Below are 19,674 nucleotides of genomic sequence, written 5' to 3' on the forward strand. Positions count from 1 at the left end.
TCTTAATCTGGCCTAGATCATAGGATCCAAATTGTATTACTAGCTTACACAACATTCTTATATATAATAGTCCATAAACCTTATTACATGTACTGGGTGATTTGCTAAATTAGCCATGAACTGGTCTTTTTATGGGATCCCGTGTCATCTTTGGGCTTTCTCTATGGTAGAAATACTTGGGCCAGTCATATGGGCAGGGTCCATTCCTCTCATTTTTTCCCAGCTGGGCTCAACTCTTCTTCCAGCTGGGATTGCCTCCTTATTCCATGCCTGGCTGGCCAACCTGGCACTGCAATTCTTGGGCTGGAACTAGTTCCTTGACCAGTGACTTTGGGAATGACTGGTTTGGTATCTCATGAGGGTTATGACTGAAATTTCACTGCTAATCACTTCTAATATGTACCTTCCCATCTCTCTTCATTGGTGATCTAGTGTTTTCCCATAGATACATCTATTTCCTACTGGGATATCTGGTACTTCCTGCAAAATGGGTAGTTGCTACTAGGGTTAAATAGTTACCAGAAAAAGGCTAGATTATGCTTCCAATTCTTCCATCTTAAAAATATGTTTTCCAGTATGGATGTTCAGACACTTATTATTCAAACACTCATTGATTCAATTGTTCATTCAATGAATACCAACTTGCTGGGTGTTAACACTCTTATGAGCACTGAAAGTGAATGCAGACAACCAAAACCACAGATGACCAAATGAATGGTACAGATTTGAGTGTTATAGGAGTATCCTTGAACCTCTTAACAAGTTAGACTTTTTTTAGCTCTGTCCCTTTTGCAATCTATCTTCCATACTCTACCAAGTAAGTTTTCTAGAAACTGAGGCTCATCTCTTTTCACAGAAAAAAAAAAGTGTAAGCTCTTTAGTGCATCATTCAAGGCTCCTCACAATCTGGCTCCAATTTCCATTCAAGCCCTAATCATTCCCACTCTCTCTGATAAGCCCTGTGTTCTACTACTATATCAAACTTCTCCCTGGTCCCATGAAGCACTAGGTCCTTTCCAATTTCTATTCCTTCTGCTCAGAATGCCTTTCCATCTTCTTCACTTGGCAAACTCCCAATCAACCTTCAATATTCAGCTAAAAGTCTTGGTGAAACATTTCCTCTATGCTCCTCATCTGTTCTGGGTTGAACACATTGTTCTGTTCTCTCTATTAGATGATGAGAGTTTTGAGGACATTGAGTTTATCTTGTTAATCTTTGTAGTCCTGAATCCAGGTTTGAATAGGGCCTGGCAAGGAGTTTGGGCCCAATGAATTTTTGGTAAATGAATGAATGAACAAATGAACATGAAATAAAAGCTCAAAGGGCCTTGGTATATTTAGGTAAGGGTTTTTTAAAAGCATAGAACTTTAAGCTGGACTGAAGAAGACGGTACAGAGGTAGGAAAAGGGCATCTGGAGGAGGAGGATTATTATCCTAGGAGACAGAAGAACAAAAGCCTGAGACTGAGAGGGAAGACACTGAGGGTGTTAGCCAGCAGACTGCAGCTGCCTGCTGCACTGTCCTGACCTTTTCACTGATTAGATTTCTCAATTACATTTTCAGCTCATGGAAGGCAGGGTATTTTGTTCACTCCTTTGTATCCCCTTTATATTTGATGCACATCTCCATAGCCATTGTTCCTACAGTCTTGTGGTTCTTATTTTGTCTTGTAATAGAATTATTTGTATATTTACATATCTCCCCAGTACTCATACTCCCCTTTATCTCAGGCTGTTTGAGATAGGGGATGAGGTCTTAGTGTCTTTGTATCTTTCAAGACACCTAGTATAGTGCCTGGCACACAACGGGTGGTCAGTAAATGATTTTTTGAACTACCATTTGTTGATCTGATTATAAAGGACTGCAAGGATATTTGTGTGCAACTGTGTATTGTGGCATAAAACTTATATATGCCTTTACACTGTGTGGGCTTTTTTGGGGCAATTTTCATTAAAATGTTATCTTATTGTACCTGGAAGACTGTCATTTCAATTTTCTTCTTTGTTCCCTCTTGGATGACTCACATCTCTTATACCAGAAGGATATGACAGAAGGGATTTGAAAGAGTTTGGACAAATTTATGAAGGATAGTCGTAAATGTCTGGATATAAGAAGTTGTTAGGAGCATACAAACAGGAAGGAGAAAACTTGCATTTCAAAAATGCCTATTTTGAGCCAAGAACTGTGTTAAGCACTTGATATACATTATATCTCATTTAATCTGGCAGACTATATCAGTATAAAGATAGGACATCTCTATCTAGAAGGCCACGTCCACTTTCAGCCAGGCACCTCCTAGGTACCAGAGGCAGTATTCATCTTCAGTAAAATTTTATCAACCTTTTAAGATAGGTGAATCTATAGATTTGCATTTTTTCCTGGGAACAGGACACTCATTCTCAATTCAGGCTTCTACAGCTTAAAACTTCTTTTTTTTGACATAACTTGATCAGTTTTTAAAGTCTCAGTGCTTTAAATTACAATGCAATCTGAGATATTCCTACAGCAATAACAGAGATTATACTTGTTCACAAATGTAATTTGTTCACTTACCTTTATACTTCATAAAGCTTCCAAATACAGAATAAAGGTAAGTCAAGTAAAGAAAAGAGACTTCCATTAACTCTGACACCAGTAAATTGTCTCAATTTATAGTGTGCCTTTTATTTGTATTTTAGACACATTGAGTGGTTTTTCTGAGATACATATTATACCTCATCTATGGTTAGAAGAAAATTGGGAGGAAATTAGTTTAACTTATTTCTAATTTTTAAAAAAATAATAGTAACTAAAAAAGCACAATGCTCCCAAGTATACAGCTTCTGCGTTGAGCAGGAATCAAAATGTTATAACCCAAGTACCATCTAGACTCCTTGGGCAATGCCTTGAGACGGTGGGGTGGCAGCCATTGATTCATTTATTATAAGTCAGAGTCTAAAGCCTACAGCTAAACATCCTGATCTGTGATAACATGCTTCTCACCAGGTGATGGAGTGGGTGGGAAGTAAAGGGGTAGACTTTCAGATAAAGGGATCAGCATACGCATAGTTCTCAGAGAACTTTGTATTACACCTCTTTTGAGAAAACTAGAACAGACATCTGTGCTTGGAAAACATAAAGTCCATCTCACATGACTAAAGAAAATGGCAAAAGTTCAAATGACATGTTTCATATTTTGGATGGTTCTGCCCCAAATTTTGTGTGCCACTAATTGTTGAAAAAATACCAGACCTGTCTTGGTAGTGGTTATGTGTTCTTGTTTTTTTTTTTTTTTTAATTTTACATCAGCCAAAGAAAAGTGAGAGATCAGGACTACCATGAAAGAACAGAGGTGCGACATACTGCGTATAGGATATTTTAAAGATAGAGGAGAACCCAGTTTCTATATTTAAAAAAATTACCTCTTCTGTTTTGAGACTAGGGGATGAAAATATACACATATTCCAAAGATTTCTTTGTATGAACAGGTGACTCCTTCCCACAGTCTCTGTAATTAATTGAGACATTAAAGTTGGTTGGCCTTTGAGATCTCTTATTAAAAAAAAAGGCAGAAGGTCTTGGATATTTTGGAACAAGAGCCCACTATTCTGCCAAGACAGTGTGTTATTGTTATTGGAGTGTCTCTCAACAAAACAGTATTGAGTGGTGAGGACGTGATTTTGATTAGGTGGAATGACTCAGCTCTTCCCCTTAAAGAAGAGAGGACTGTCAGAGCCTTACTTACCTCATGATCTGGGATCTCAGAGGATAGTGTTTTCCCTAGGATGACCCCGGTCAAGTATGTCCAGCATCGAGCTGTGTTGGCAAGGTTATAGCCTCCTGTCTCCATCAAGAATTGTGAAGTTAGGAAAGAATAGTCACAAAACAGCAGGAGAGGGAAGGGGAGTAAGGAAGGAGAGAAAATGTTTTAATAAAAGGGCTAAAAAGATAATTCTAACTTGCAAAATTGTACCTATGCATCTTTAATGATATTTTTGAACCACTTAGTAGGCAGACTTAAGCGAACCAATCAGATCATGCAGTGTGGAACTGGGAAGTCCAAAGCCTACAAAGATCAAAAGACTCTCATCTCTGAATGAATACGCTCCAGAGGACTCCAAGCTCCTCAGTTCCACCAAGAAACCTGGATCTTTTGAGATGACCTACTCAAAGTAAAGGCTTCTGTGATGAATTTTGTAACAATTCTATAAAATGACTGCTAGATGTGATTTGTATATTAAACCTATTGGCAGATACAGCCCTGGAAACCTCCAGGAAAGAGAAAAAGAAAATGCTGACAGAAATAGACTTCCTCCTTTTCATATCAGCATTCCTTTTCTCCACAAAACACAGGCATAGTGGCAGAGATCAAAGAGAATAAGATGAGGAAGGGAACTATTGATTGATGCTCTGACCCACCTCGTCAGGTCCTGTCACAGTCACCTAGCAGCCATATTATATGGGCTAATAATCAGCATATTTTTGTGCTGAATAGATGTGTTCTGCCATGCAAGGGCTAGAACATTGGCCTTTAGCTAAATTCCAAGAGTGTAAGGATAAAATGGAACAATTTCCTAACCTCAGAGGAGTCTGAGGGAAATAGAATCTGGTCTATTTTAGGTAGGGTGACCATATCATTTATCACCCACAATAGTACATTTTTAAGAGTAAAAAGGGACACTTTTAATAATTTTACTGGAATAACATGTAAAAATTGAGATATGGCCACCCTTTTCTTAAGCCTTTCTATTCTGTGTAAGGTCAAGGATGCTGGGGCTTCTTCAATGTATCTTTTTGGCTTTATTGGGGTCCACTGAAGTTTGGGGATGTGGCCCTCTCTGCCAATTGTCTATGTGTTATTGGGGGTTGAGAATTTAAGTGAAATAATACCAGTATTCCTTTAAACACTGCCAACATGGAAAATCTGAATTTATCAGATCAGCTTATTGGGTATGATTATTTGATTTCAAAAGGAATCCCCATAGGTTTTAGGTAGCAAGTTCTCTCTGGCATATAATATGCAAGAATTCCCACTTATGCACTGGTATTTTCAGGAATACACATATTGCATAAAAAGGGTTATATATTCTAAAGCCAAGACTTGGGGCTGAGAAAGCAAAGAGGCTTTGAAAGTTCTAAAGTAAAGGCTGTAGCCTCAAACAAAAGTTGAATTCACACAGATGTATGTTGTGGAAAGGGCTTTTTTTCTTCCCTCTGGCCCTACCTGTATCATAATCACTGTCTTTAGTGCTGTCAATGAAAGTAATATGTCCATAGTACTTATCAATTTTATCTTTCCCCTGAGTTGAAGTTAATACATTTCTTGCCAGCTTTTCAGAAGAGGTTGTCTCTTGTAAGCACCTTTAATTTCAATCCCTCTAGGGTTTGAGGCTGCCAAAGGACCATGCTTGGGTATTTGTGTTAAATTCTCACTCATTTTCATAAGGCCTCCCCACAGTCTCCTTTAATTTGGTTTTTACAACAGGTTGACAAACAACAAACTATTAGCACTTCCATAATATATACACTTTAAGCTCAATCTGCTTGACCATGTTATTTTAACACGCTAATCTATTCATTTAACAAAATAAAGATTGTGCCAGATAGAAGATTCTAAGCAAAGCATCATCAAAGGTAGTTCAGTTTGTGAAAGGTCCTTTTCACAAGTGTGTAAATGCTTCTATTGAATAGACCCAGCTTTCTGTTGGTTAAATACTACAAAATATAAGAATACTCTGAAGGCAAGAATGCCCAAGAGATGCTTTAGATCTCTCAATTTTGCTTTATTGTAACAAATCCATGCTTTTTTAGTGGGGAAGAAGTTGTTCTTGAATTCAGCTTAGATATTCGATTAATTCATGTATTTATTACTTGTATGTGAGTAGGGTTAGAATTTTAGTGGTATGTTTCTAAAAGATTAGAACTGGGAATCAAAGGTGATCCTGAGAGAAGATGGATCAAAGTCTACTGGGCTCAACATCCTCTATTTTAAATAAGATTTGATGCCACCTTTAATCAAAGCACCTTTGCTTCAGGAATGGAAACTTAGACTTCAGAGTGTCAAGGAGTCAATGCACATGCCAGGCTAAAGAGAAATGTGTCAAGAGTACTTCCTTATGCTGAACCATGAAGGTGGCAGAATTCATTGACTCAGGCTTGTGGACCACGGGCAGCCTGGTATTATCCAATCTAAGAAAGCCAAGTTTTCCTTAGTGTGAATGGACAAAACATGACAGAAGGTCAACAAATTCTCCTGGTGACCTTCCTTTGTACTTACCTCCTCCCAAGATGAGTGTTGCCAACTCCCACTGAAGGATGTACTTAAGACATTTGCCAATTCCCACTGGAGTCATGTTAAAGGAGCACATGGGATCTCCAGCTATTGTATCAGCTCCCAGCTGTAAGACCACTGCTTTGGGATTAAAGGCTATGTATACTTCCTTTAGTACACTGTGGAGAAGAAAAAGTAAATAAAATGTCAGAAAAAGATAAGTCTGTTTGATCTAAGGTTGGTCGTGAGGGTAGTTGGAGGTATAGTTGAATCAGCAAATAGTGAAAGGAAAAAACCCAACTTGTCAACTCACCAAACTTTCCATCTAAAAGGGGTAAATCAGACTTTATGTAAAATATACCTTGATAAACCTGACATACTAAAAATTTTCCCCCCACTTTCATCCTCACCAAGGACCAAATTTACTTTTCTATTTTAGAATTCAGATTTCCTTTAAATATCCATCTTAATTTAATTCAACAGCCATAGGACATAGTGCACACCTTTACGCTATTTTCAATCTGTGAAAATAGGACAACATACTGAATGAATGATTATTTCTGATAATTTAAGATTTTAAAATACTTGGAGTTTATCACCTACTTATCAATGAGGGCTAGTGAAGAGAATTAAACTCTTTTTGAAAGCATAGATGTTATCAGCTTACTTTTTATTAGGCTAAAGGACTTCTGGGTTATGAAATACAACCCCCCCCTCCAATCTGTATGTAACCAGGGTATTATAGGGGAGGAAACTGCAACAATTGAGCCAAAACTATAAATCTGAAAGCACTCCAAAGAACAAAGTGTAGTGGGTAATAATGAACATAATTTTGGGTAGAATCATTCAATGCTACCAAATCAACCTAACAACTTTTTTGTTGTTTTTTTGACAGAAGCCTTGGAGATGAAAAGGAAGTTATCACTGTGACAGATGACCTTAGTCAGGCTTCTAGCATTATCATTAATTGAATGTTGACAATGCCCAGAATGCATTCCTAGGAGTTATAAGGTCCCTGTTCTCAAGGGGCTTACAATCTAGCTCCTAGACAAATGCCAGTCCTCGAGGGCTTGAGTAACTCTTACAGAGACATACAAATAAGTGCAAATTAACATACTTCAGAGTTGAGAAAATGCAGAGTCAAAAAGTGATAAAAATGTTGCAGTTAATGACCCCTTCATAATCAACATGTCAAATTATACCAGTGGAGTAAAAACAGAAAAATCCCAGATTCTTCTGAAACTGCAAAAAGAATGCAGGGATATGAAATGCTGTCCTCCAAAATTCATATGTAACCAGGGCATTGAAAACTATTGAAAACTGCTCAGCTACAGAGGCATTCTTTGACTCAAAAGACAAGTTTGTTTTGATTTCTCATCTATGTAGACAAATATTCAGTGATTGTGGAGATTATAAGAATATTATAAAATTTATGACATATGATCCTTAATACAGAAATACTCAGGCCTATTCTCTCTTTCATGTGCTTATCTCCTGAGTGCAGAGGGAAGATAAGCCACCTGAATAGTTAGCCAACATTTGTTGAGCAGCTACACATACAGAGCACCCTATTAGCTGCTGCCAGGAGACACAGAGGAAGGCATGATTTCTGTTTTAAAAGGGTTTATAGCTTGATGGGGAGGATGGGGAGGCAAGCAAGACTAATGTTTTTTTTTTTTTTCATTTTCATGTATTCCCTCATTTTGCACACATTTACTGAGTGCTCTCTGTATATCTAGTATGTAACTGTACCAGATGCTGCAGGAAAAGAAAAAGATGAATATGACACAGTTCTTATCTTCATGTAGCTCAGAGCAGAGGGGAGGACTTGGACTATGTTAATAAATAATTAAAACACGACAAAAAAAGAAGTATCAGAGATGGCACAGAGGAGGAGGTAGTGTAACTCTTGTGAGGTCTTACAAGAGGAGAAGATGTACAATGAGCCACCTATCAAAATGGCTAAAATGAAAAACAGTGAAAATATCTATTGCTGGTGAGGATGTGGAGAAACTCGATCACACATACCTTTTGGGTGGGAATGTAAAACAGTATAGCCACTCTGGAAAATAGTTTAGCAGTTCCTGTCAAAACTAAAAATGGACTTGTGGACTTCCCTGGTGGTGCAGTGGATAAGAATCTGTCTGCCAATGCAGGGGACATGGGTTTGATCTCTGGTCCAGGAATGAGAAGATGTCACATGCTGCAGAGCAACTAAGTCTGCAAACTGCAACTATTGAGTCTGTGTGTCACAACTGCTGAAGCCCAAGTGCCCTAGAGCTGCACACTGCAACTACTGAGCCTGCATTCTGCAACAAGAGAACCTGATGAGAAGCCCATGCACCACAGAGAAGAGTAGCCTCTGCTCACCGCAATTAACAAAGCCTGCATGCAGCAATGAAGTGTAACAAAAGATAAAGAAAGCAATACAAACATAAAATGGCCTTGCCATACAATCTAAAAATTGCACTCTTGGGCATTTATTCTAGAGAAATTAAGACTTATTTTCATATAAGAATTTGTACCTGAATGTTCATAGCAGCTTTATTTTTAACTACCCAAACTGGAAACAACTCAAATGTACTTCAGCCAGTGAATGGTGAAACAAATTGTGGTACACTCACAGCACTGGAATATTGTTAATCAATAAAAAGAAATTCTTGACATGTACAAAAAACATGGATGGATCTCAAGGGAATGATGCTTGTTGAATAAGACCAATCTCAAAATCTGTATAGCACGATTCCACTTATTTATCATTGGTGAAACAACAATTAGAGAGATGAAGAGATTAGTGATTGCCAGGAGTTAGGAATGAATGTGACTATAAAAGGGTAGCATGAGAGCCTTGTGGTGATGGTACAGTTCTATACCTTGATTGTGCTAGTGGTTGTGGTTATGCAAAGCTACACGTGATAAAATCCCAGAGAGCTACACACACACACACACACACACACACACACACAAGTGCATGTATAACTGGTTAAGATTGAATATGCTGTATAGATTGTACCAATGTCGACTTCTTGATTTTGATGTTATACTATAATTGTGCAAGATGGCAACATTGGAGGAGGCAGGAGGAAGACTGCATGGGACTCGTCTATACATTTTGTTACAACTTCCCATGAATCTATGATTATCTTGAAATAAGTAAAAAAAAAAAGACTAGGAAATATTTACTGGCACATGGGGTGAAAGTAGAGGAAGGAAGCAGGGAGGGTTGTGGGGATTATGGGTAAGGGACTAGGTTTAGAGGAAGAACTGCACACATCAGAGCATGAAGGCTTGGAGCAGGAAGTGGTGGAAGTGAGGCTGGTAAGGTAAACATGATTTAGGGCACAAAGGCCCAGATAGACCAGGCAGGCTAATGTTTGGATTTTTACTTAAAGGCTACGAAATGTCTCTAAATTGTACCAATATTTTCTTAGATCAGTCTCCCAAGGCAATAGAAATAAAAGCAAAAATAAACAAATGGAACCTAATCAAACTTATAAGCTTTTGCACAGCAAAGGAAACCATAAACAAAATGAAAAGACAACCTACAGAATAGGAGAAAATATTTGCAATTTATGGACTGGCAAGGGCTTAATTTTCAAAATACACAAATAGCTCATGCAATTCAATAATAACAACAAAAAATCAACCCAATAAAAAAATAGGCAGAAGACCCAAATACACATTTTTCCAAAGACATACAGATAGCCAATAGGCATGTAAAAAGATGCTCAGCAAATATTGTAAAGTAATTAGCCTCCAACTAATAAAAATAAATGGGAAAAAAAAGATGCTCAGCATCACTAATTATAAGATAAACATAAATCAAAACTACCTCATGCTGGTCAGAATGCCATCATTAAAAAAAAGTCTACAAATAACAAATGCTGGAGAGGGTGTGGAGAAAAGGGAACCCTCCTACACTGTTGGTGGGAATATAAACTGGTGCAGCCACTATGGAAAACAGTATGAGATTCCTTAAAAAACTGAAAATAGAGCTACCATATAATCTAGCAATACCACTTCTGGGCATATATCCAGAGAAAACTCTATTTCAAAAGATAAATGCACCCCAATGTTCACAGCAGCACTATTTACAATAGCCAAGACATAGAAGCAACCTAAATGCCCATTGACAGATGAATGAAAAAAAAGAATGAAATAATGCCATTTGCAGCAACATGGATGGACCTAGAGATTATCATACTAAGTGAAGTAAGTCAGACAAAGACAAATACCATATGATATCACTTATATGTGGAATCTAAAATATAACACAAATGAATTTATTTACAAAATAGACTCACAGACATAGAAAATAAACTTATGGTTACCAAAGGGGGAAAGGGTGAGGGAAGGATAAATTAGGAGTTTGGGATTAGCAGACACACACAAGTATATAACTGAATCACTCTGCTATACATCAGAAAGTAACTAAACATTGTAAATCACTAAACTTCAATAAAAAAGGAATTCATTAAAAGGTATGAAATGTCTCAAACATTGTGTGTGCGCATGCACACATGTGCCATATGCACAAGGCATGATTAAATTTACATTTTTAAAAGATCCTCTGATTATAGCACAGGATAAAATAAAGTTTATCAGGAGGTTTTTGCCACCATCCAAGTCAGTGGCAGGAAGGCTCAGAGGAAAGAGTTGGATTTGGGAGATAGTCCTATGGTAAAATCAATCAGGCAATACACACTGACACACAAGAAAAGCATATGAGTGTTGGTACCAGTCCTGAGTGTTTGGTACTAGGGGAGAGGAAAGGATAAAGGAAGGCAGGTGTTACTGGGAGAGTTGTTTTAATAGCAGCCAGGAAGGGAACATGAGAATTCTTTTTTAAATGAGTGCTCAGGGCTTTAGATGGGTAGAGAAAAAGGTAATTAGAAGCTTTGAAAAAGGTGGGGTATTTTGTACACAGTGTAAATGTCAAAGCAACATGAGGACAGCTCACCTCATGTGAGAGGACTACATGGTGGACACTCAAATTGAAAATTGGAAGTTTTCCTTTGGTTTAATGCTCAAATGGGAAACACTGAAGTCTGAGACCAGTACTGATGTTATTCAAAACTAATGCTTATTAGGAACTTTGATTTTTGCTGTTGCCTGCAAGGCCAAAGAAAGGAAGACTGGAGGTAAAGATGTTGGTAAAAAGGATCTTAAAGCATTCTGGGCATAAGAGCAACAGGAAAAATAGTGAGGTAAATTTGGAAAAAATTGGAAGGGTTAGGTGACACATTGGTTGTGGTGGGGGTCAAGGAGAAAACACATGGCCCATTCTTCCAGAATTCACAGGGAACACAAGGACAGAAATTGGGTATATTCCTTATTTTTAACTTCCAAATTGAGTTTTCCTCCCTCTCATCAGTCTCTCCTCTTTTAAGGTCAATGTCATTTGCTTATACTAAGCAAATATTATCAAAGTTCTTATCTACAGACCTATAATGTATTCTTTTCAACTTCCTTGAGGATTTTGGTATCTGGTTCACAATTTTTCTGTCTTTTCATTTCCTTGCTATCATTCTCTGCAGTTCAATATTCATTCACTCATTCAAATCTTGATTCAAGTACCTACTCTTCCCTATTCTGGGCACTAGAGATATAGAAACAAGCAAGACCCTAAGAGTTCCTGGTCCAGTAAGGGAGGAAGACAAGAAAACAAATAACTATGATAAGTGCTACCTTAGTCATTCATTCATTCATTCAAGAAATGTTAATAGAATGCCTATTTGCCACGAACTAGGTTGGGCAATGAGTTTACTGCATTGAACAAGAGAGATATGCTGCTTCCCCCTGTGACCCTCCTAGTTCGCTGACATTATAGTTTCTTCACCTTTTGAATAATAGTGATGTCCTCCTGCATTCTGTTTGACTTTTCCCTGGGCATAGTCATGCTTTGGAACATGATAAGGAAGCACTCGGAATTGCTTCACGTCTAAGACTCTGAACTACCTTTTCTGTGTACAGTTTGCTATCCTTCCATGTTTCCTCCATTGAACTTACTCTTTATTTTCATTATAACTCCTGTGTCCCAGTCTTTCTTCTATTTTCAACATCTATCAGCCCACCTTTTGTCCTCACACGTGCTTTACTAACTGTTTTGGAGAATATTATCTGTCATTTTAAACATACTTAATTCCCTAACATGTTTGTCATTTTAGCCTTATTAATCTTTAGCCTTTGGATAAATCACACTGTCAGACTTTTCAGCTCTGTTCTGCTGGAGAAAGCTGAGAAATCAAACCAGTTTCATCTTCTACAGCTGATGTTACAACTCCAACTTAACAAATTTCATAAACATTTATTGAGTGATTAACATGTGCCACTCACTCTGTGCAGCTTGGCAACCATTTGCTTCACCTCCAATTGGTAAACAACTACATTTCTTGCAGCATCTAGTCTAATTTTTAAAAAATACAATTATACCGAAAGTAAATTCTTCATGCTAAAAAAATCAAACATAGAAGTCTATCAAATAAAAGGGAAAAATAATCTCCTTTTCCCCATATTTACTCCCTCTCCAAAGGTAATTCCTGATTCATTACACATAGTTTCAATCAGCTCAGTCAAGGATCAGAAAAAGTTTGATATATATCTTTCCAGATCAAACTTTTTCTGCTTCATGCTTGAGTGAGCTAGTCAAAGCTATGTCTAATAAATGCCTTCTTCTACCTCTTTTTTTTTTTACCTGAAAACGTCTTCCCTCATATTCCTTCTCTTCCTTGAGGCTAATTTCACCAGTTGAGCACTAGATCCTATTTCCAGTTGCTCTAAGAGCCATGTATCACCAATGAGATCTTTCACATCTTTAGTCTCTGCCTTCCTACTGATTCAGTTCCTTTAGGTTACAAGTTGTCCATCTCTTCATCCTGTTTTCTTCATCGCAAAATTTATCTACTTATTGGCTACATATACATACTTCTTGCAATCCCGTTTTTTATCTCACTGCTCTCCTGAAGGGAGACACTAGACCTCCAAAAGTCTTTTCTCTGTAATCTTTATCAACTTTTCAGGACCAACTGATAGTGCATACTGCTCAAAGATCTGCAGCTGGTCATCATCAATGGCTGTAGCTCCACTAAAAGACTTAAACATTTTTTTTCTTAAACCTTTATCAATATTCACATACCATACAATTCCCTCATTTAAAGGGCACAACTCAACAGCTTTTAGTATACTCACAGAATTGTGCAACCATCACCATAATGAATTTTAGAACTTTGTTTTATTGATTGCAGCACAAGGCTTGTGGGATCTTAATTCCCCAACTAGGGATTGAACTTGGGCCCTTGGCAGTGAGTGTGCAGAGTCCTAACCAACAGACCGCCAGGGAATTCCCTGGAACATTTTTATCATCTCCCCAAAAAACCACATACCCAACAGCAGTTACTACCCACTCCCACCACTCTTCAACCCCCTGCCCTTGGCAACCATGAGCCTACTTTCTGTCTCTAAGGATTTGTCTAATTTTGACCTTTCATATGAATGGAATCATATAATATGTGGTCTTTTGTGACTGGCTTCTTTCATTTCATTTAGCATACTATTTTCAAGGTTCATCCAAGTATTAGTACCTCATTCCTTTTTATGGTCAAATCATACTCCATTATTTGTGCTGCTGCTGCTGCTAAGTCACTTCAGTCGTGTCTGACTCTGTGTGACCCCATAGATGGCAGCCCACCAGGCTTCTCCATCCCTGGGATTCTCCAGGCAAGAATACTGGAGTGGGTTGCCATTTCCTTCTCCAAATTATTATTTGTATATACCACATTTTCTTTATTCACCATTTATTTGTTGATGGACATTTGGGTTACTTCTATACTTTTTGGCTAATACGAGAAATGTTGCTGTGGACATGTTTTCATTTCTCTGAAATACCTAGGAGTAGAATTGCTGGGTCATATGGTAACTCTATATTTAACCATTTAAGGAACTGCCAAACTGTTTCCCACAGGGACTGCACCATTTTACATTCCCCCCAGCAATGTATAACAGATGAGGGTTCCAATTCTTCTTTCACATCTTCACCAACACTTGTTATTTTCTGTCCTTGTTTTGTTTTTTAAACAATTGATTGTTTATCCATCAATCCTAGTGGGTATAAAGTGGTATCACATTGTGGTTTTGATTTGCATTTCATTGATGACTAATGATGCTGAGTATCTTTTCACATGCTTTTTGGTTATTTGTATATCTTCTTTAGAGCAATATCTATGTAATTCCTTTGCCCACTTTAAAATTGAGTCATTTTTCTTTTTAACACTGATTTGTAAGTGTTGATATATTATAAATACAAGTCCCTTGTATTGCAAAAATTCAGTGAGAGACAAAGCGATAAGTAGGAGGTGGATTTGTTAGGATTCAGAGAGAAGCGCCCATTCTACAGGGTACTGCAAGGAATGCAGCCTGGCTAGGTTTTGCAAGCAGGGTGAATTCATATGCTAAAGAGTGGGAGGATCATCCCAGCCATTGGGGAACCACCCACTCCTCTGTCTTTTGACAGTGCCCCTGGTGGCTCAGAGGTTAAAGCATCTGCCTGCAATGCGGGAGACCTGGGTTCGATCCCTGGGTCAGGAAGATCCTCTGGAGAAGGAAATGGCAACCCACTTGCCTGGAGAATTCCATGGACAGAGGAGCCTGGTAGGCTACAGTCCATGGGGTCGCAAAGAGTTGGACATGACTGAGCAACTTCACTTTCACTACCAGATACATGACTTGCAGAAATTTTCTCCCATTCTATGGGTTGTCTGTTACTTTCTTGATAGTGTTCTTTGAAGCACAAGCTTTAAATTTTGATGAAATCCAATTTATGTATATTTATTCTGTTGCTTGTGCTTTTGGTATCATGTCTAAGAGAGCATTATCTAACTCAAGGTCATTAATATCTACATCCGTGTTTTCTCCCAAGTGTTTTATAGTTTAAGCTCTTACATTTAGACTTCTCAGGCTATGTGGACTTAATTTTTGTATATGGTGTGAGGTATGGATCCAAATTCACTGTTTTTGCATGTGATTCAGTTGTCCCAGCACTATTTGCTGAAAAGACTATTCTTTCCCCATTGTCTTGGCACTCTTTGAGTAAAATCAATTTACTGTACATATTTCTGAACTCTGAACTCTATTCCACTTCTCTGTATGTCTAGCCTCATTGCCAGTACCACACTGCTTTGATTATAGTAGCTTTGCAGTAAGTTTTAAAGTTGGGAAGGGCTCCAACATTGTTCTTCCTTTTCAAGATATTTTTGGTTACTCCAGGTTGAATTTCATATAAATTTCAGGATCAGGTTGTCAATTTTTATGAAGTCATCTGTGATTTACAGCTCCATTTTCACCATTCTGATCCTAGCATCCTATTTCTTCTATTCCTTGTCTCTGCTAACAACACTTCATCCTTCCAGCAATCCATGTTCAAAACTCCTAGGATCTTTGTGATTCCTCCCTTTCCTTGCTCCTCTTCAGTTATCAAACTTGCACCAATCTCTCTCCTATAGCCTCCTTTCCACTCTCAAGGCAGTACTCTAACACTTATGACCTGCTTGTGGATTACACCAATAGCTTCCTAATTAATTTCTCTGCCTCAAGTCTCTTCCCTCTCTAATCCATCACACACATTCACACACACACACACACACACACACACACAGAGATATCAGATGAATTTTCCTTAGGGAAGGTTTTGATCAAGTTACTTCCTTACTCATAAACATTCAATATTTATCCACTGTTTTTGGGTGCATGCACATTAAGTTGCTTCAGTCATGTCCAACTCTTTGCACTCTATGGACCATAGCCCGCCAGTCTCCTCTGTCCATGGGATTCTCCAGGCAAGAATACTGGAATGGGTTGCCATGCTCTCCTCCAGGGGATCTTCTGGACCCAGGGATCGAACTCACATCTCTTACATCTCCTGCATTGGCAGGCAGGTTCTTTTACCACTAGCACCACCTGGGAAGTCCTTCCATTGTCTTTAGATGATGCCTAAAACTCTTAGCCCATGATTCAAAGTCCTTCATGATATGATTCCAGCCTACCTGTTGAATCTTATTTTCCAATAACTCCTTAACCCATATTATTCTGTAGGCAGACTGAACAATCCATGGTTCACCCCCCTCACCTTGCACTTTCTTTTTGTCATTCACTTCCTTGTGCCTGAAAGTCATCTTTCTACATGTCTATAGTGTATCTATTCTTTAAAGGCTCATTCAAATTCCATCTCCTTCATGAATAAAAAATGATAATAGCAGCTAACACTTACCAAGTACTTTATTAAAAACTGAGCACTATTCTATGTATTTTATATGTATTAGCTCATTTGACTCTCAAAACAATTTATAAAAGCCATTATCATTAATCCTATTCTATAGATGGGGAAACAGCAGCATAGAAAGGTTAAGAAATCTGTAGAAGATCTATAGCTATTAAATATCAGAGCTGGCTTTTGAACCCAGGCCTCCTGGCACAAGTCCATGTTCTAAATCACTACCATATACTAGCTTCCACATTTTACTGTGCTTCATGTGCTTGTGCCAGCCACTTCACATGCTATCTTGTATAATAGCAGTAGCAGGCATTGCATTATTATTTTTTTAGTGTTAGCCTTCCTGAGCAAGCTCTAATTATACTATACCCTCATTCTAAAACCTTTGGCAATTCCCCAAATGCTTACAGAACATGGTACAAATTTTCATTGCTAAGAATTCCAGCTCCTGCACAAAGTGGTTCCCACCCACTTTTCCAATCTTCTTTGCAAATTGTCCCTCTCATGCACTTCACAGTCCAGAAAACTAGATTATTGCTGTTCTGTGTACAGAGCTCAGCCTTTTCTGACTTTGATCTTATTGTACCCTCTGCATAGAGCTCTTTCCTGCAATCTGTACATTTAAACTTGACTCAGATTTCATAGACACATACACATTTACACACTTTGTAAAGATACAGTAATTAGCTACCCTTTAGAAAACAGATCAAATGTTATCTCTTCAATTAAGCCCTTTTCTGAAGTATTGTCTCCCGTTGAGTACCCATTGCAGTTTATCTCTTATGGTTCTTATAACTTTCCACATTTCATTTTATTAGAATGTGTATGAACATGAATTCACATGTGTATCTCTCTGTGTATCTATAATTCTCAAATTTCCACCAGCTTCCTTGAGGGTAGACTCAGTACTTTATATATATAGGAGGCATTCAATAAATAGTTATTAAATGAATAAATGAATGAAATATCCCAGATTGCTTTTGGGAAAGTTTCCCTAACCACTGTAACAATACCATTTACTACACTGCAAATCATTAATTTTAGGTTTTGGGAAAGTATAAAATCACTTACCCAGAAAGGAGGGAGAAGACAGGCATCTCATTATACTACATTAGTTACTTCCCCATAAACACATAAGATATTCATTTAAAATGCAATTTTCTTGATGAGAAACCTGATTCCTCAGTATTGAGCAGTCTGCTTTTCAGACAAAGCTGTGCAAATGAGGAAGAGAGGTTGTGGCAGCTGTTTCTACACGCATTGGTCTGGGGAAGGTAGTTGGTGCTAGAGGTTGAAAAAAGCCAGGGGTGATGGCATTAATGATGCTTTTAGATAAGAGGAAAAGCCCAAGAACCAAATTGTAGCATTATCCCCTTTTCTTTTACTCCATCATGGTAGATCATAGCTTCTATGGAGTGCCTTTGGGATCATTCACTGGTGCCATTTACCTCTAATACCAGGGGTGGAACCTGGTTTTGCTTTATTTGTTTTTAAATACTTAAAATTCTAAAACATTTCTCTCAGAATGATGGGATGCCAGAGAGATGGTGTGACAGCTACCCTTAATGCTGGTGATAGATTTAGTAACCCAAACTTGGCCCTCTATAGCCAGACCTCTAATGGGTGCACCTTCCCAGTAGATTCATCTCCTGACTTTCTTGCTTGCAAACCAGCCTAGACCAGCCTTATCATCTTTATATATTCCAATAAGCATCTTCAGCACCCTCTAGAGACTTCCTCAACAGAAATTAAAGAAATGAGGAATTCAAAGTTGAAAAACCAAGGACAGGAAGTAGAGGGAAAGAAGAGAAAAATATTTGCTATTAACATGGTGAGCTTCCAAAGTCAAGCTGAGAAAAGTTATTGCCAACAGCAAAACATGGTGTTAGAGAAGATTCTTGAGAGTCCCTTGGACTGCAAGGAGATCAAAGTCAATCCTAAAGGAAATCAACCCTGAATATTCATTGGAAGGACTGATGCTGAAGATGAAGCTCCAATACTTTGGCTACCTGATGCGAAGAACTGACTCATTGGAAGTGTTAGGTAGTTAGAATAGGAAAAAGGAGTCCAGAATGGTGGTGGCTAAAAGACAAGGAAGGGAAAAGCCCGCGAAAATAGAACAAAGGAAGGTCCAAGGACTGGAGTGAGGACCTCAGGTAGAACAAACAGCACTCCTGGCTAGCCCAATTTACATAGGGCAGGCCCAGGGGGAGAAAAAAACATAAAAAGAGGAGCCAAAGCTCCCTTCTCTCTCTCCCGCGCACTGGGGCACTCTTCTCTTCGCGTCTTTGGGTCGACATGCCCTCACGCCTCGAAGATGGATTTTCCTGCTATTATCTAAATAAAATAGAGCTGTAACACTGATTTATCTAAGAGCTATAACACGGTCCGTTCGAGACCTGAGAGCTATAACATGGTCTGTCCAAGACCCGAGAGCTGTGACACGCCGAGGGGGCTTTAATGTCCGTCACTCCAAATCTTTGTTGTGATGAGACAAAAACCGAGGAGCATACACTCGCCTGACAGAAAAGACCCTGATGCTGGGAAAGACAGAAGGCAGGAGGAGAAGGGGATGACAGAAGATAAGATGGTTGGATGGCATCACTGACTCAATGGACATGAGTTTGAGCAAGCTCTGGGAGATGGTGAAGGACAGGGAAGCCTGGCGTGCTGCAGTCCATGGGGTAGCAAAGAGTTGGACATGACTGAGTGACTGAACAACAACAACAGCAACACCCTTTGTCTGATAACATTTTAAACCTATTGCATTGGATGGGATTCAGAGGGGGGATTGCATTAAAGAATCACTGCTGCTGCTACTGCTAAGTCACTTCAGTCTGACTCTGTGTGATTCTCCAGGCAAGAACACTGGAGTGGGTTGCCATTTCCTTCTCCAATGTGTGAAAGTGAAAAGTGAAAGTGAAGTCGCTCAGTCGTGTCCGACTCTTAGCGACCCCATGGACCGCAGCCTACCAGGCTCCTCCGTCCATGGGATTTTCCAGGCAAGAGTACTGGAGTGGGGTGCCATTGCCTACTCAGTCCCAAATGGAAGCTAGTCAACTTTTCACAGGTATTGTTTCCTCTAAATTCCCTCAATCCTCTCGCAACAAAAACTCAACCTGTGGGGGTTGGGGGGTGGGTGAAGCAGCATATGGTAAA

The 19,674-nt window shown here is 38.7% G+C and overlaps 1 protein-coding gene across 3 annotated transcripts in view; it reads right to left on the reverse strand.

The window, feature by feature from the left end:
- Positions 1 to 19,674, reverse strand: part of HDAC8 (histone deacetylase 8) — a 254,626-nt gene that overhangs the window by 138,571 nt on the left and 96,381 nt on the right. For all 3 annotated transcript variants that reach the window (XM_070464553.1, XM_020871683.2, XM_070464554.1), the window contains exons 8-9: positions 6,258 to 6,430; positions 3,726 to 3,820 (exon numbers count right to left, since the gene is read on the reverse strand). In XM_070464553.1, the coding sequence (XP_070320654.1) occupies positions 3,726 to 3,820; positions 6,258 to 6,430 (268 nt within the window). The remainder of the gene's footprint in view (positions 1 to 3,725; positions 3,821 to 6,257; positions 6,431 to 19,674) is intronic.

This window comes from Odocoileus virginianus, unplaced genomic scaffold, assembly GCF_023699985.2.
Source record: "Odocoileus virginianus isolate 20LAN1187 ecotype Illinois unplaced genomic scaffold, Ovbor_1.2 Unplaced_Contig_28, whole genome shotgun sequence".
Taxonomy (NCBI): domain Eukaryota; kingdom Metazoa; phylum Chordata; class Mammalia; order Artiodactyla; family Cervidae; genus Odocoileus; species Odocoileus virginianus.